This window comes from Crocodylus siamensis, chromosome 9 (assembly GCF_052110815.1).
Source record: "Crocodylus siamensis isolate JL-2025a chromosome 9, ASM5211081v1, whole genome shotgun sequence".
In the NCBI taxonomy this organism is placed as follows: Eukaryota; Metazoa; Chordata; order Crocodylia; family Crocodylidae; genus Crocodylus; species Crocodylus siamensis.
This window is the reverse complement of record NC_143403.1, coordinates 42,521,961-42,537,026: the sequence shown is the minus strand read 5'-3', so window position 1 is coordinate 42,537,026 and position 15,066 is coordinate 42,521,961. Positions and strand designations below refer to the sequence as shown.

The following is a 15,066-nucleotide window of genomic DNA, read 5'->3' as shown; positions in this document are numbered from 1 at the left end:
ACGTACAAGAAAATGGGACTGATGTTTCACATTTGGAAGACTAAGGTCCTCCACCAACAAGCTCCTAATGAACAGTCCCCAGCTCCAGTAATCCATTCCATGGTGAGACTCTAGAGGACGATGAGTATTTTTCATACCTTGAAAGCCATCTCTTGCAGAAGTCTGACATCAACAAAGAAACCCAACATTGCCTCAAATGTACAAGTATAGCCTTTGGACACCTGAAGAAATGGGTATTTGAAGATTGCGATATCAGATCTGAAACCAAGCTCATGGTTTATCAAGCAGTCATGATCCCCACATTGTTGTATGGAGATGAGACATGGCCAATGTATAGGAGACATCTAAAATTGTTGGAGACGTGCCATCAATGCTGCCTGCAGAAGATCCTCTGAATCCAGTGGGAAGAGAGATGCACCAATGTTAGCATCCTTCTGCAAGAAAACACCATAAGTACTGAGGTGATGTTTAACATCAACTTCGTTGGGCCAGCCATGTCATTTGGATGTCTGACTCCAGACTCCTGAAGCAAGTTCTATTCTCCCAGCTCAGCCAAGGCATACACTCAAGAGGAGGGCAGAGAAAGTGCTTCAGGGACATCCTCAAGGCCAACTTTAAAAAATGTAACATTGATGTCAGCTCATGGAAGACTATCACTCAGGACCACCCCAAATGGAAGAAGAGTCTGCTGCAAGGATCTCAGTACTTCAAAACTTCACAACAATAGGAGATGGAAAAGTGGGACCAGAAGACACAGTGCATCACAGACCAAACCAAGAATTCAGTGCCATCCACCCCACATGGAAACATGTCCAAGCTGCAGGAGAGTCTGTTGATCCCAGATAAGCCTTATCAGCCATCTTTGAACCCAGAGATAAGACAATCATCCCTGATTGCAGGAGACTGCCGAAGAAGATTCACAACCTACTCAGTTCACAATGGGTTGCTAAACTAAGGATAAGCTCACCAGCAGTCCCACACAGCTGATGTGAAAAGTGATGCCCTTTGAAATAAAAACCACAGAAAACATCTGGGGCACCTCAGTGGCCTGCTGCAGATGTCTGCTATGGCTCTGTGCACTTCCAGATGCCTCAAAAACCTTCATCTGGAGAGGGGATAAGGAACCTAACCTTATGAAGTATCCAGGTTCTACTCTATAAGCCCTCTCTGGGTGCCTAGATCCTGCACTAAAATGTACACGATAAATGGCAACAGAGACCCTCCACTTCTAAGACCACCTCTTCACTAAAAGTATGGAAGGAAAAATGGGGTTTTGACTGGCTGCCCAGAAGTTAACAAATCCAGCATCTCACAACACACTGAGACGGGACTCCTCAGAGAGCTTTGTACCTGCACACTTTGCCCAGTCAGGCCGAGGTGTTGAGCTGCGCAGAACTTGCTGGAGTTCATTGTAGAACCGGTTTCGCTCTTCTACAGTCTCTCCATGGACTTCCAGCAGAGTGTCATATTCCTTCTGCAGCTGATCAAAGTCCTTCTGCAGGGTCGCTGTCTAAACCAGAATGGCAAGCAGAACAGAGAAAAACCTCAGCTTCTCTCTTATTTAGTCACTTTGCAGAATAAACTTTAGTCCAGAGACAAACAAAGAGCAGCTCAGGTGTGCTATGAATAGTCTGCAGCCCTCTAAATAAGAGGTCCATTGCTACTCATCTTTAGAAAGGAGAGGGAGGACAAAGAGGCAGTGTGGCCTGTGTTCAGTCCTCCATGTGGCCACCTGAGACAAGCAGAAAATTGTGTGCTGGGGTCTGTAATCTCTCAGGCTAGGGACAGACATTACACATAAACTGGTTTAAATAATCAAAAACTGGTTTAAACCTCTGACAAAGCAGATGTTCAGTGCCCATAAACCACTTTGAAAGTGGGTGAAACTGGTTTGAGATAAACCTGGTTGAATTTAGTATCAGACTTAACTGATTTGGGTCAAAGTGGTTTATGCAACAACTGTCCCAGACCCCTTGCGGGTTTAAGATGAATCAGATTCTCCCAGCATCCTGGCATGCTCTCTGGGCTGGGTAGGGCTCTCTGCTCCACAGCAGGGCTGGCCCCTCCCCTCTGCTTCTTGGCTGCAACTCTGGCACAGACTGCAGGCTGCTTCCCCCCTACTCCCTCACTGCTCCCTAGTAAGCAGGAATTCCCCTCTCCCCTTCTGCCTTGATGAGAGGTGTCTGTGTATTAGCTAACAGATCACATGCTGGCTGCGGTCTGTGCTGAGTCAACAGATAGAATCAACAGGCAGAATCAACAGGTAGCTGGTAACGTCCCTCTCTTGTTTTCTTAATGGGGTGATAAACACTGAGTCAGGGGTGATAAAGACTGTTATTGATTCCCTGCTGGACAAAACAAAGCATCCTGCTGGGGCCTGGCCATACTCCCCCTCAGCTCAGTACTGTAGAAGGGAAGAGAGGGCTGCTCTAGTGCCCCCCCAGCTTCTAACCTGAGCCACTGAAGGCATGTGCCTATATGTCTGGGATGTCTTTGCAGTTATAAAGTGATTTAGCCTAGCCAGGTTAAACTAACCTGTAAAGATTGAATCAGTTCAGGCTCAGGCTTTTTGAATGTCTGTCCCTAGCCTCAAGGGTTTTCACTGATTCTAAAAGGCAGAATTGTTAATTAAAGATGAACTGCAATAAATTAAGATTTTTTTACCTACTTTACTTTCGTTCTATTGACTGTTTCTAAGAAAAAATGTTGTTTGATGCCCACTTTTTCCTTTTTAAGTAAAGAACACAGAACAAATATAAACAATTCCCTCTCTAAATATCTCATTTTGTTGCTAGACTTTTCAAAGGACAGGTGCATTTTTGGGACTATGTTATCACAAGAGACAAAAGCCCAAAGCCTTGGCAGGAAGGGAAAAAAGTTTTGTTTTAAACTTAATATTTGCTGCCATCTGTAACTCAGACCCCCAGTAGCCTCTCCGAGGGTGTGTCTACCAAATTAATGCACTTGAATAAACACCAGTGTTTATTACACCAGAGTTTACATGTTCATCTTAGTTCTTTGTTTCACTCAGAGAAGAAGAGTTTCATTTTCAGAGGATCCTCCATTCTCTCCTTTCTGCCCAGCACCTAGGACCCAATGCACAACCCAAAATGACACTCTGAAGGAACCAGTAGGACTGCACTTATGTGTCTTTGGTTGTTTGTTCTCATCCCACCCCCATAGCTAAAATATCTGAACACCTTCTAGCTGTGCACTAAGTGCTGTGACTCCTGTCTGTTTCATATGGTTTGTTTTCAAACAAACAGCTGCATAGCCAGGCAGGTACAGAAATTTGCCAAATGAGTGATCATTTCAGTTACATACAAACACAAGAGTGGAAAGTATCACTTGGGTCACTGCAGCTAAGATGTAACAGGACCCTGTCCCCATTACTGAAGACAGGGGAAATAGAAAGCTGTAGGCAGGCCCCAAGGCACTACAAAGGTTGCTGGGAATAAAGACAGGATCACTCACTCTGGCCCAGGTGTGCAGGAGGCAATCAGGCTTCAGAGCTCAGAGGCTGCAAAGTGGGGTTAATGTGCATAATGGCATAGAGGTTAGACAGATGATGAAAGAGGGTGGGTCTGGGGTCTTGTATAGGCCCAGTTTCCCTAGGGAGACCTCAGTTTGATCCTTGCCAGCCACAGGAAGGAGCTCACCACAGCAAGACTGGCAGACATTGGCCTGTAGTTAAGGGATTTGAGTTGCATATTTGTGTCTGTTGTTGTACCACCTTGTTAGAAATATTATTAAAAATGCATTATCAATAGTGTCGTTAGAACAGCACAGCTGCTAGCTCTCCTTGTCTCCTTGGTGGAAGGGGGAGGGGCGTTGGAGATTGAAGGAAAAAGCTACTAAGGGCTCTTTGTACTAAGGTATCACTCTCTCTTTGTTCTGCAAATTTACTATCTCTTTGTTACACTAAATCACACTTTCTTTCATGGCTCCCACATTTCTTAGGCTAGATAAAAATAATTGCGATTTTGTCCTTGAATTTGAACCTTTCGTAACCTGAAGTTCTTTCTGAGCACGCGTAATAAGCTAATACATATAAGCCTATCCGCCCCGCATACTTAAGTAGTTAATTATAATACACATGCGATGTATGATGTGACGTATTCACGTGCATGTTTGTATGAACCGGAAATGAGTTGTAAGAGTTCTTGCTTCTGTACACGTGCTCAGGAGAGAGGGGATAAAAGCCTGCTGAGGAGTGTTCCCCGCAGGCAGAGGGTTTGATCTTTTGTCTCTCTCTCTGACCCTATTTGCAAATATATACCTTTTGTATTGCTAATGGAGTGTGTCTGTGACTGAGAGTTTTTTCGCCTCCCGAGAAACGAACCATAGCAGATTTCTGCAACAACCTGAAGATCAGGTTGTGGCTATGGGGATGGGAGGAGGCCACTGAGCAGCTGGAGCCTAGTTACTGAAAAAGGGTGGGCCTAGAGGCCAGCAGGCCTCAAAGGAAGAGGATCTGAGCCCATGGACCTGATAGAGAGGGCCCAGGGCTCCACTAAGATAGGGTGGGAGGACCAGAACTGACTAGTGGCCCGATAATGATAAGTGGTGTGAAGCAGGCACCTAACTCCAGCTTTCTCTGAAGGCAGCCTCCAACTGTGTGTGTGTTAAAAAATTTAAAAAATAAAACTAAGATCAGGCACTGGCAGGCAAATTGGGAGGTTGGTGCTAGAGCCGAAATAGGAGTGTAGCCCAGTATGATCACTAGGGGGTGCCGTAGACAAGCCTGGAGGCCTAAGCCTCTACAAAAGCCCCTGCAATCACAGGCAACCATGGAATACATTAAACAACACAGGGTTAGCGAGCTATATTGTGACATGCAGTTGCCTGTTTCATCCATTCATACAGTACAGCCCTGGCTGGCAGGGGGCCCCCAGGGGTCAGCCTGCCAACCCGGGGCTGCTCCAACCCAGCTCAGCATGCTGCAAGGGGCTGGCTGGGGCATGAGGGTGCTACAGTGCAGGTTAATTGGCAGGCAGCCCCTGTACTATATCACCTTCATGCCCCAGCCAGCCCTGTCACCACCAAGTGCAGTGCGGCGCAGTAAATAACTCATAGGATAGTATTTGTCTCGGGCAGTACTAACCTATGACAGAGTTACTTAGTTTACTCCAGCCTAATAGCTTTGCACGAAGATGCTTTACTGCAGAGCTAATTAGGCGATTCTGCACTAAGTGTATCCTACAGCTGCCCCCAGTTAGTAGCTGAAAGAGAGCAAGGAGGTACTGTAGTGTGAACATAGGGTTACACAGTGCAACCTTTATCCTAGAAAAAAACCCTCTTAAGTTTGTACAGTACCCTAGTTGACCTTGGCCAAAAGGCAGTCAAAGCCAGCAGTGGTTGAATCCTCTCAGGTTCTGCTCTATATTTGCTCTATGGCAAACACATTTACTTAGGAGCATAGGGCTGTCAGGGACCTCCTGGGTCATCGAGTCCAGCTACCTGCTATCACAGATGTGTAACCCTTCCAGAAACATATCTAGCATCATTTTAAAATTGATTGGGTTTCTGCCACCCTCTAATCCCACTGGAGGTTTTTACAGAATCTGACAGTTCTATCAGATCTTCTAACTTCCAGCCAAATCGCCATAGCCAATTTGTGGAGATGAATTACGTGCATTAAAATACTGCTACATTTAAGATACAAACTATCAACAGGGCTAACAGGTGGAAGCTTCTTAGTTACCAATTCTCTTAATTTATGCACACCTAGGTATTGTCAGAGACACTATCAAGTCCCAGACACTGTGGGATCAACTGGAATTGGAGAGATTACCCTCTAACTTTGCTTTGTTTCTGCCTCAGCCTGAACACGGGGAGTTGGTATTTGCACAGTATGGTTTGAAAACTAGGGCATATCCTCATGATTACCTGTTGACACAAGTCAGAATATTTTTTCTCCTGTGATTCAAAATCTCTCCGAGGTACAACATCTCCATAGTCTGCTTTCATGGTGTTCAGCTCCACCTGGGCTTTCGTGAGGTCCCGCCGAGCTATCTTTAATGCCAGTGTTAACTTCACTATATCTTCACTCTTTATATCTTTAAACAACAATTGGTAACACCGTCAGGCAAAAGGTCAGATATGCAAACCTGCATTGCAACTTTCGGAGGGCGGTATTCCCCATCAGTCTCTTAGAGCGATATTAACATGGTTGGACGCTGAATGGCTGAGCTCCCCACCTCCACAACTCCAAGACAGTGCAACCTTTCCAGCTCTCATAATTTGAGAGTCACAATTTCAGTCATACAACTTTCACTGTAGCCAGTGTTACAAGCTAGTGTATCCCTCTGCTTAGTTAACTGTCCCACTTACCTGAATTTTTGGAAAGAGCAACCAACCAGGGCAGTGCAGGAAACAGCCAGAGCCCTCCCCCTCCTCTTCAGAAGACGGGAGGTTATGTGCAGGGAGGAGAGAAAAGAGGAGCTCCTACTGTCTACACAGAAAGGGATTGGGAGGACAGAGCAAAAAGGGCTTCCTTCCCCCCCAACCTTACTAAGAACAACAGGTCTTTCTGCTCTCTCCTCCCTCCCCACTCTGGATCTCTACACCTGGCTTGGGGAGGAGGAGAGGCAGGTAAAGAGCCCTAAGAGCTGCAGGAGGAGCAGGAGTAAGGTGGGGAGAGGGCAGAACTGTTGCAGGACATGTTCAATTGCTGGACTGGGGGAGCAACAGCTGGAGGAGTTGGGACAAAACATTAACAAAGAAGGTGGTTTGTGTGGGGTGAAGTGATGAGCTCTGCACTCAGGCAGCCACAAGAGCTCCTGGGGCAGGGCTGGCACCACCAGCATCACCTTGCTCAATGCATTCCAGCAAGATTGTCACATGAATGGTGGGGCTGGGGGATGGGCAGGAGGAGTCCAACTGTCCAAAGCCAGACCAGAACCAGGGTATCAGGTTGTTTGGTATTTGGTTTTTTTAAGTTTCATGATTTGGGGGCTCTAACTGATGACTTCTGAACTGCTAGGGTTAGCCCTGTTGCACGTCTGGGCATTAATTCCCTTCTGTAGTATCATGCAACTTGTAAGATTGATCTAACATCTCTCCCTGTTCCCATTTCAAGAGAGTCTCTATTCAGTTCTTTCTCCTCAGCCCTTGTCCATGTGGTGTGTTCTGCTCATTACGGAGTAATGATCTCAAAAGGCAGATCTCTTGTGAGGAATCAGAACTCCTGCCTCCTTGTACAAGGGCTGTACAAGCATATATGATGATCTGACCCAAAGGATCTTATACCACAATAACAAAGACTGCACAGGGGTTGGGAGTAGGAGGGTTACATACTGACATACACAACACCTAAGTCATACAATTCTTCATCTGAGCATTATAAATAAATGCATGGAGGTTGGCACTTACTTCCTCTCTTTAGATTTTTTAAACTGTGCATGTATATATTTAGCAATATCCTTCCCCTTGATATTGTCTATCACCTGTCATCTTCAATTTTAAGTGCATATCTTTCTGTGCAGGAAGTATCTATGTATTTATTTGCCTAGCGCTCAAGTCCTCACTGGCACCCCTGCCTGTTGTTGTAATGCCAAGATTTAATAAATAATAACGGCTCCTTGTCTGGAACTATAGTGTTTAGAGTATGATCTCTTTGAAGGCCTATATCTCTACCCTTTTTCTCTCCCATATTCCAAGCCATAGGTTGGATCTTAGATTAGTGACAGGGGAAAAATCAGGAAGAAGGATATCTGAAAATTCAAATCTCCTTAGAGGGCGCTCATGGGGACATGATGGCTGTTGGCATCCAATATCTAGCAGATCAGCAGGTGTAGTAATGCAGGAGCCATTTTACTCAGTGTCACCATTGCTGGCAGGCAATGTTGCGGTCACAATCATGTCCAATCAGTTTTGTAAATGCAAGTGCTAAAGACCCCTGAACTCCAGGTTGGTCCATTCTGAGGGTTTGATCCTGCAGGCTGCCAAGTGCCTGACTTGGATACCTGCTAGTGAGTCAAAAGACATTAAGGACACTCACCACTTTGAAGGGTCTGGCCCCAGGTTACCTACTGCACAAAGAGGAGGAGTACTCTGCAGTACTTGGCATATGGCTCTGTGTTTGGGTCTTACAGGGGTTCCTTCTGTACCTTGAGTTTGGTGGAGTGTCATCTCCAACTGTTGACTGCGCATTTCGTTCAGGTCTGCTAGAAGCAACTTGCGGGCATCACATTCATTACGGTAGTGCAGATACTCCTCAGACACATTCTTCTGCAGCTTATTCACCTGCAGGAGACAGAAGGCTGCGCTGATCTCAGAACACTATGGACCTCCCAGAACCAGCATGACAGCATGATTGGTATAAATATTTTCTCAGAACTCACATGTGACAACCTAAATAACTCATTTATGGCTTCGTCACTGCTGGTCTAATGCCTTCTGTACACAGTTGCAATTAAATGCAGTGGGCAAAAGGGACACATAAACATAGCTCAGAAGTTCTGACAGTACAGCACAACTGAACACATGATATATAGGGAATATAATATTTGTTAGGAATGATGGGGACTTAGAATCATTGTCAGACTGAGCTCTCCATCATACCACCACATTTTCCAGTGAAGTAAATGGAGAAGTTTCCAATGCCTTCAGCTGGAGCAGGGCCAAATTGTATGTCTCTATACAGCATTAGATGGTCTGGGAAATGTCTGGCTGATCACAGACCCAGATTACCTGAGCCTGAAGGGAATCTTTCTCTTCTTTCATTTTATCAATGAGCTTTAATAGATACAGTTTCTCTTTCATTAATGTCTTTATTTTAGCATTTTCCTCTTTCTTGAATGCTGAAATCTTCTGAGTGCATTTATCTGACACAGTTGCAAACATAGATTTCAGGGGCTCCAGGGCACGGATCTTCTCTCTCTGGGCAGCTAAAGACAGCAAAACATGGGCTTTCATCAATAAGCACCAAAACCACCTTTTTCTCAGCAGCACTTTGGAATTGGGTAAAATAATCAATCAAAGAATTATTCTCTAAGATGAATTCTGGACAGCAGGCTTTTCACTTCATCTGCTATGGTGAGTGGCTGAGGTCTAGATTTCTTTGGAATTTGATCTTTGGAACTGTATTCTGTTTTAATTACTGGGTACACGTACAAACTCCATGTGAACAACTGCTATTTATATGGGGCACCAGGCTAAATGCAAGAAATTCTCTGGCTTTTTTGTTCACTCTGAATTTTCATAAGAGGCAGCCAGCACTGTTATGGTTTGCATTATCTCACAGGGTGACCAGCTATCACCCTTTCAGTACTGTAGACCTAGAGTCAGCTGGTAGCTGACCCTCCTGTTGCAGAGTGGCAGTCTTCATAACACCCCCTCCACCCTCTTTTCCTAGTGGAGGTATCTACATCTGGAAACATGTCCCTGAAATATTCCTATGATAGTCAAAAGCTCCCTTCCCTTTCAGGTCCACTTCTCCTCCTCAGATCTTCCCTTGGTTTCTCTATAAGATTGTCCCTCATAACACAAGACACCTCACCACCTTGCTCTCTGGATCATTCGGTGGAGCACATAAGTGCCCTTCTTGTTTGCTCTTCTATAATTTGGATGCTTCACCCTGAACAGAATCTCACCTTTGGCTGAAATATATTTAAGTAAAACTTATCATGGTGAGTATGATTACACCTGACTTGGTTTCCAACATCCCAGCTACAAATATAGAAGTAGGTGCCAGAGTGTTTATTTGATTTCCTTTCTCTCATAGGGAGGCTGTGGTAGGAATGCCTCTTCTGGAGTCCGTCTATCGGTGACCCCGCCCTCCTGTTATGGGTCAACCACCTGCCTTCTCACCTGCCATACCTTGATTTTAATTAATTCATGGATGTTAATTAGCGGGAGGCTGGCCATTTATTTGCGCCGGTGCCAGGGGGCACTAACTGCGACTCCTTTTTTCCTCCCCTACACCACAGCCCAAGCCTCACAGATGATACTGATGAGGTTTGATCTGGACCTTGTTGTAATTTGGCCCTCCCCTTGTCCTCCCTGGGCTTTCCACAGCCCTGTCTCGCTCTGGCTTGCTCCGCGCCTTCCTGGCACCCTGCCGCCCCTGCTCTCTGAGGCTTCTCACTGCCCCCACTCTCTGGGGGGTTCTCGCTGCCCCTGCTCTCTGGAGCCAGGTTCCCACGCTGCTGCGGATCCCTTATGAGGCCTCCTTCATCCCCTAATAGCCTCACCCAAACCGCCAGTTAAAAAAACAAAACACAAAACACAAGCCCCTGAGTTATAACAAAAATCCAAGCTGCCCAGCTAAAACATCATTCAATCCCTACCAGGGAATACTCCATCCCATAACAGCATCAGGAGCTGCTTGTGCAGCCAGGCCTCTCCCCTTTGCTTGCTCCGGCAGAGCTCCTTTCCCCCTTGGCTGCCAGCAGGGAACTGCCCTCTTGACTTCAGGCCTGGGATTCATATGGGAGGCAGGCCCTGCCCCTTCCGGTCAGCTGACCAGGTGCAGGTGCAGCCAATTCCCTCCTTAACCGGTTGTCACAGCAACCAGCACCTGCGTTCCTGCCTCTGCTCTGAGAATAGTGGGCACCATAGTGTCCTGCTACAGAGGCCTACCTCTGTGAACAGATGTAACATTGCCAAGAGGAAAAGAACTTGCTCAGTGGCACAGAGTGCAGTGAGGTCTAGAGAATGCCAAGCAATGGTTCTTCCTTGGTAATTACCACAGCTACCAAGTATCCACTCCTCTCTTAAGAATGAGAGAAAAGGTCTTAATACCCTGACTTGCTCTTTTTCTCCTCCCAAACAATAATTTGTTCTTGGACTTTATGCACAAACACTATAGGACAGCAGTAGGCAACCTTTTCCAGCTGTGGGCTGGAATACCCTACCTTGGGTCTGATGCAGGTAGGTAGGAACGTGCTAGGACTGCCCCCTCCTCCCCAAGCTAGCACTTCTCCCTCACAGGGAGAGCATCCATGTCTGAAATCCCTCACTGGCAAATGCCACCAAAATCCCATGTCTGCAGGCTGTATCAGGCCCACAGGCCATAGGTTGCCAACCCCTGCAACAGGAAGTTACACATTTTATAACTTGAAATACATGGAATGGCAAATGAGTAGGAGACACATTTTTCATTGCACTTGACCAGACAGCTTCCCCCAGTGGTAGCAAGGGGGAGAATACTAGTGTAGACCAGCCATCCAGGGTTTTGCTACTGTGTGATTTACTCTGCTCATTGGCAGGCTAAGGAATGTTCTGTTAATGGCTAACCCCTCCGTTTCTCCTCGGCAAGTCTATACTACCACTCTCACCATCACTGCCATAAGCAGAGCCATTGTTACTATAGAAGAACATATAGGATATCTCAAGTCTAGCCATCATCAGATCCAGCTATGTTAACACAAATACAGGCAGTCCTCAGACTTAAGACACAATTAGTTCCTGAAAACCATGTCTTAAGTCAAAATGTTGTAATGTAGAACCAATTTTCTCAAAATAAATAATGTTATAAATGGGGGATTGGTTTCTGAACCAAGGCCCGATACCCTATGTTCATCAGAAATACCCCAGAATTTTGTACTTGATCAATTATAGATGAGTAATATCTACATTAATGTATTCATATTGTAAATAGCAATCACACTGATTTGGAAGGACTTCTTTGAGGTGACTTTGCTGGACTTTTTGAAAGACTCTTGGTTGGACTTTTTGAAGGGTTCTTGGCTGGAGTCTTCTCAGGAGTCTTGGCTGTAGGTTTTTCATAGATGTCATAGACATTAGGGCTGGAAAGGACCTCAGAAGAGCATCAAGTCCAGCCCCCTGCCCCAGGGGCAAGACGCCAGCAGGGGTCATAGGATCCCAGCAAGATAAACATCCAAATGTCTTTTGAAGGCATTCAAGGTAGGTGCTTGAACCACGTCTAGCAGCAATCTATTCCAATCCTTGGGGGCTCAGACAGTAAAGAAGTTATTCCTTATGTCCAGCCTGAAATGGTCATGGAGGAGTTTGTGACCATTCAATCGTGTCATCCCTTGGGATGCTCTGGTGAAAAGATGTTCTCCCAGATCCTGGTGAGCACCCCTGATAAACTTATAGCTGGCCATCAGATCACCCCTGAGTCTGCACTTTTCCAGGCTGAAGAGTCCCATAGTTCTTAGCCTCTCATAATAAGGTCTGTTTTCCTGACCTCTGATCATGTGTGTGGTTCTCCTCTGGACTGTCTCAAGCTTCTCCACATCCTTTTTGAATTGTGGAGCCCAAAACTGGATGCAGTACTCGAGCTGCGGCCTCACCAAGGCTGAGTACAAGGGGAGAATGATGTCCTGGGAATTGCTTGAGAAGCATCTGTGGATGCAAACCAGCATTTTGCTGACTTTACTAGCTGCAACATCGCATTGATGGCTCATGTTCATCTTGTGGTCAATGATGACCCCCAAGTCTCTTTCTTCTGTAGTGCTAGCCAGCATAGCACTGCCGAGCCTATAAGCATGCTGCAGGTTTTTCTTCTCAAGGTGGAGAACCTTGCATTTTTCGGTGTTAAACACCGTCAGGTTCTCATCTGCCCATTTCATGAGCCTGTCAAGGTCAGCCTGGATGACCCTCCTGTCCTCAGGTGTGGATGCTTTACCCCAAAGTTTGGTGTCGCTGGCAAACTTGCTTCTGATCCAATGTCCACATCATTAATGAAGATTTTGAATAGTTTTGGCCCAAGGACAGAGCCTTGAGGGACCCCACTGGTCACAACGCACCATGACGATTTACTTCCATTAACCACCACCCTCTGGTTCCTACCATGGAGCCAATTCCCCAGCCAGCGGATCATGGTGAGGCTGAGGCCGCAGTTAGCTAGTTTTGCTAAGAGGTGATCATGGTATACCAGATCAAAGGCTTTTTTAAAGTCAAGATATATGACTTGAATCTCTTCTCCCTTGTCCAGGTGATAGGTCACCTGGTCATAAGAAGAAAATAAGATTGGTCAAGCAAGATCTACCTGCAACAAACCTGTGCTGGCCATCCCTCAGGATGTTGCCATTGGCCAGTCTGTTAAGAATGGCCTCTTTGACAATCTTTTCTAAGACCTTCCCCAGGATAGAGGTCAGGCTGATGGGCCTGTAGTTTGCCAGATCAACTTTCCACCCTTTCTTGAAGATAGGCACCACATTGGCCTTCTTCCAATCTTCAGGCACTTCACCAGAGCACTAGGAGTTCTCAAAGATCCATGCCAGGGGCTGGGCTATGATGCTTGCCAGCTCCTTGAGTACCCTGGGGTGTAAACTGTCAGGGCCAGCTGACGTGAAGGTATCCAGCCTCTCAAGATGTTCCTTCACAAGTTCAGCATTGATAGAGGGTAAGGAATATCCCTCACTCGGCCCTTCCCAGCCTGTAATGGACAGGGACACTCCATGGGACTGGTGAAAAACCAACTCAAAGTACCCATTTAGCAGGTTGGCTATTTTCTGGATGTCCATTGTCATTTGTCTCGTCTGGTTTAGCAGGGGTCCAACGTTGCCCTTGCTTTTCCTTCGGCTCCCCACATATTTAAAAAAGGACTTTTTATTTCCCTTGATACTTGTAGCTAGTTGGAGTTCAGTCACACCCTGGGCTTTTCTGGTTCACTCCCTGCAGGTCTGGACCAGTAAAGGTGGATCCAGTCCTCCATCCTTTGAAGGTCTTTCTTTTTAGATGCAGGAGGTCCACTAGTTCCCTGGAGAGCCAAAGGGGCTGCTGTGCTCTTTTGCTGCCTTTCCTCCGAAATCGGATAGACTTTGCTTGTGCATCCAGGATTGCTCCCTTGAGGAGCAACCACTTATCCTGAACTCCCCTCCTCTTTGGGTTGTGGTCCTTTAGGGCCTCACTGACAAGCCTCCTGAGCTTGTCAAAGTCAGCTTTCCTGAAGTCAAAGACTTCTGTATTGCTGACTGACTTGCCAGCTTTACGGCAGATGGTGAAGGTGATCAGCTCGTGGTCACTGTCACCCAGCTTCCCTTCAATCATTAGGTCACTGATTAGGTCATCCCCCAGTACCAGGTTGAGCAGCACTTTACCTCTCATTGGCCTGTAGACTTCTTGCGTCAGATAGAGCTCATCCATGCATGAGAGAAAGCTTAGCAACCCTTTGGATTTGGCTGAGTGCTCTTCCCATGAGATGTCTGGGTAGTTGAAGTCTCCCATTACAACCATGCACCAGGAATGCGCGGCCTCAGCCAATTCCTGGGTGAACTCCTGGTCAAGCTCTTGATCCTGGGTAGGAGGTCTGTAGACTCCTACCATTGTGTCCCCTGTGCCATGTTCCCCATAGATTTTAATCCAGAGGGTCTCCAGTCATCCAGCATGGGTACCAATGTCGGCTTGCAGGGACATGTATCTTTCCTTGACGTAGAGACCTGCGCCCCCGCTCCTTTTGTCCACTTCATCCCTCCTGTACAGGGTATAGCCATCTATACTTGTGGCCCAGTCATAGGTGGAGTCCCACCAGGTCTCCATTATCCCTATGACATTGTAATTATTTGTGTTAAGCAGGAAGACAAGTTCCTCCTGTTTACTCCCCAAACTCCTGGCATTTGTGTACAGGCACACAAGTGTTCCTTTGGGGGCCCTTGCCTTGCCTACAGATTGTTCCAGGGCTGGGGCAGGGGTGGGCTCCCTTAAGTGCCTTGGCCTCCTGGGTTTGCAAGGGTTGCTTAGCAGGCCAGCAGTGGCAGTAGTGCCCCTGCTATCCCCCGGTGGGCTTAGTTTAAAGCCCGGTGGAGCACGTCAGCCAGTCTAGCTGAGAAGAGCCTCCTCCCCAGTGGAGAGAGGTGGAGGCCATCCCTTCCCAGCAGCTCACTGCCTCTGTCACCGAAGAGCGGACTGTGGTCATGGAAGCCAAAGCCTTCCCTATGACACCAGCGCCTCAATCTTTGGTTCACTACCTCAATCCTCCTCTCCCTCCTCAGCCCATAGCCTGAACCTGGAAGGATCGAGGAAAACACCACCTACACCCCCAGCCCCTTAAGCCCCACTCCCAAATCCCTGTAGTGCTTCATGACCTGGTTGGGATTGCTCTGAGCCATGTCATTTGTGCCCACATGGATAAGGAGCATAAGGTAGTGGTCA

General features: G+C 46.8%; 1 protein-coding gene across 1 annotated transcript in view; it reads right to left on the bottom strand.

Moving 5' to 3' along the window:
• TSNAXIP1 (translin associated factor X interacting protein 1) overlaps positions 1 to 15,066 on the bottom strand; it is an 85,378-nt gene that overhangs the window by 27,615 nt on the left and 42,697 nt on the right. The window contains exons 6-9 of the mRNA XM_090063925.1: positions 8,695 to 8,891; positions 8,112 to 8,247; positions 5,890 to 6,059; positions 1,351 to 1,510 (exon numbers count right to left, since the gene is read on the bottom strand). Of these exons, the coding sequence (XP_089920051.1) occupies positions 1,351 to 1,510; positions 5,890 to 6,059; positions 8,112 to 8,247; positions 8,695 to 8,891 (663 nt within the window). The remainder of the gene's footprint in view (positions 1 to 1,350; positions 1,511 to 5,889; positions 6,060 to 8,111; positions 8,248 to 8,694; positions 8,892 to 15,066) is intronic.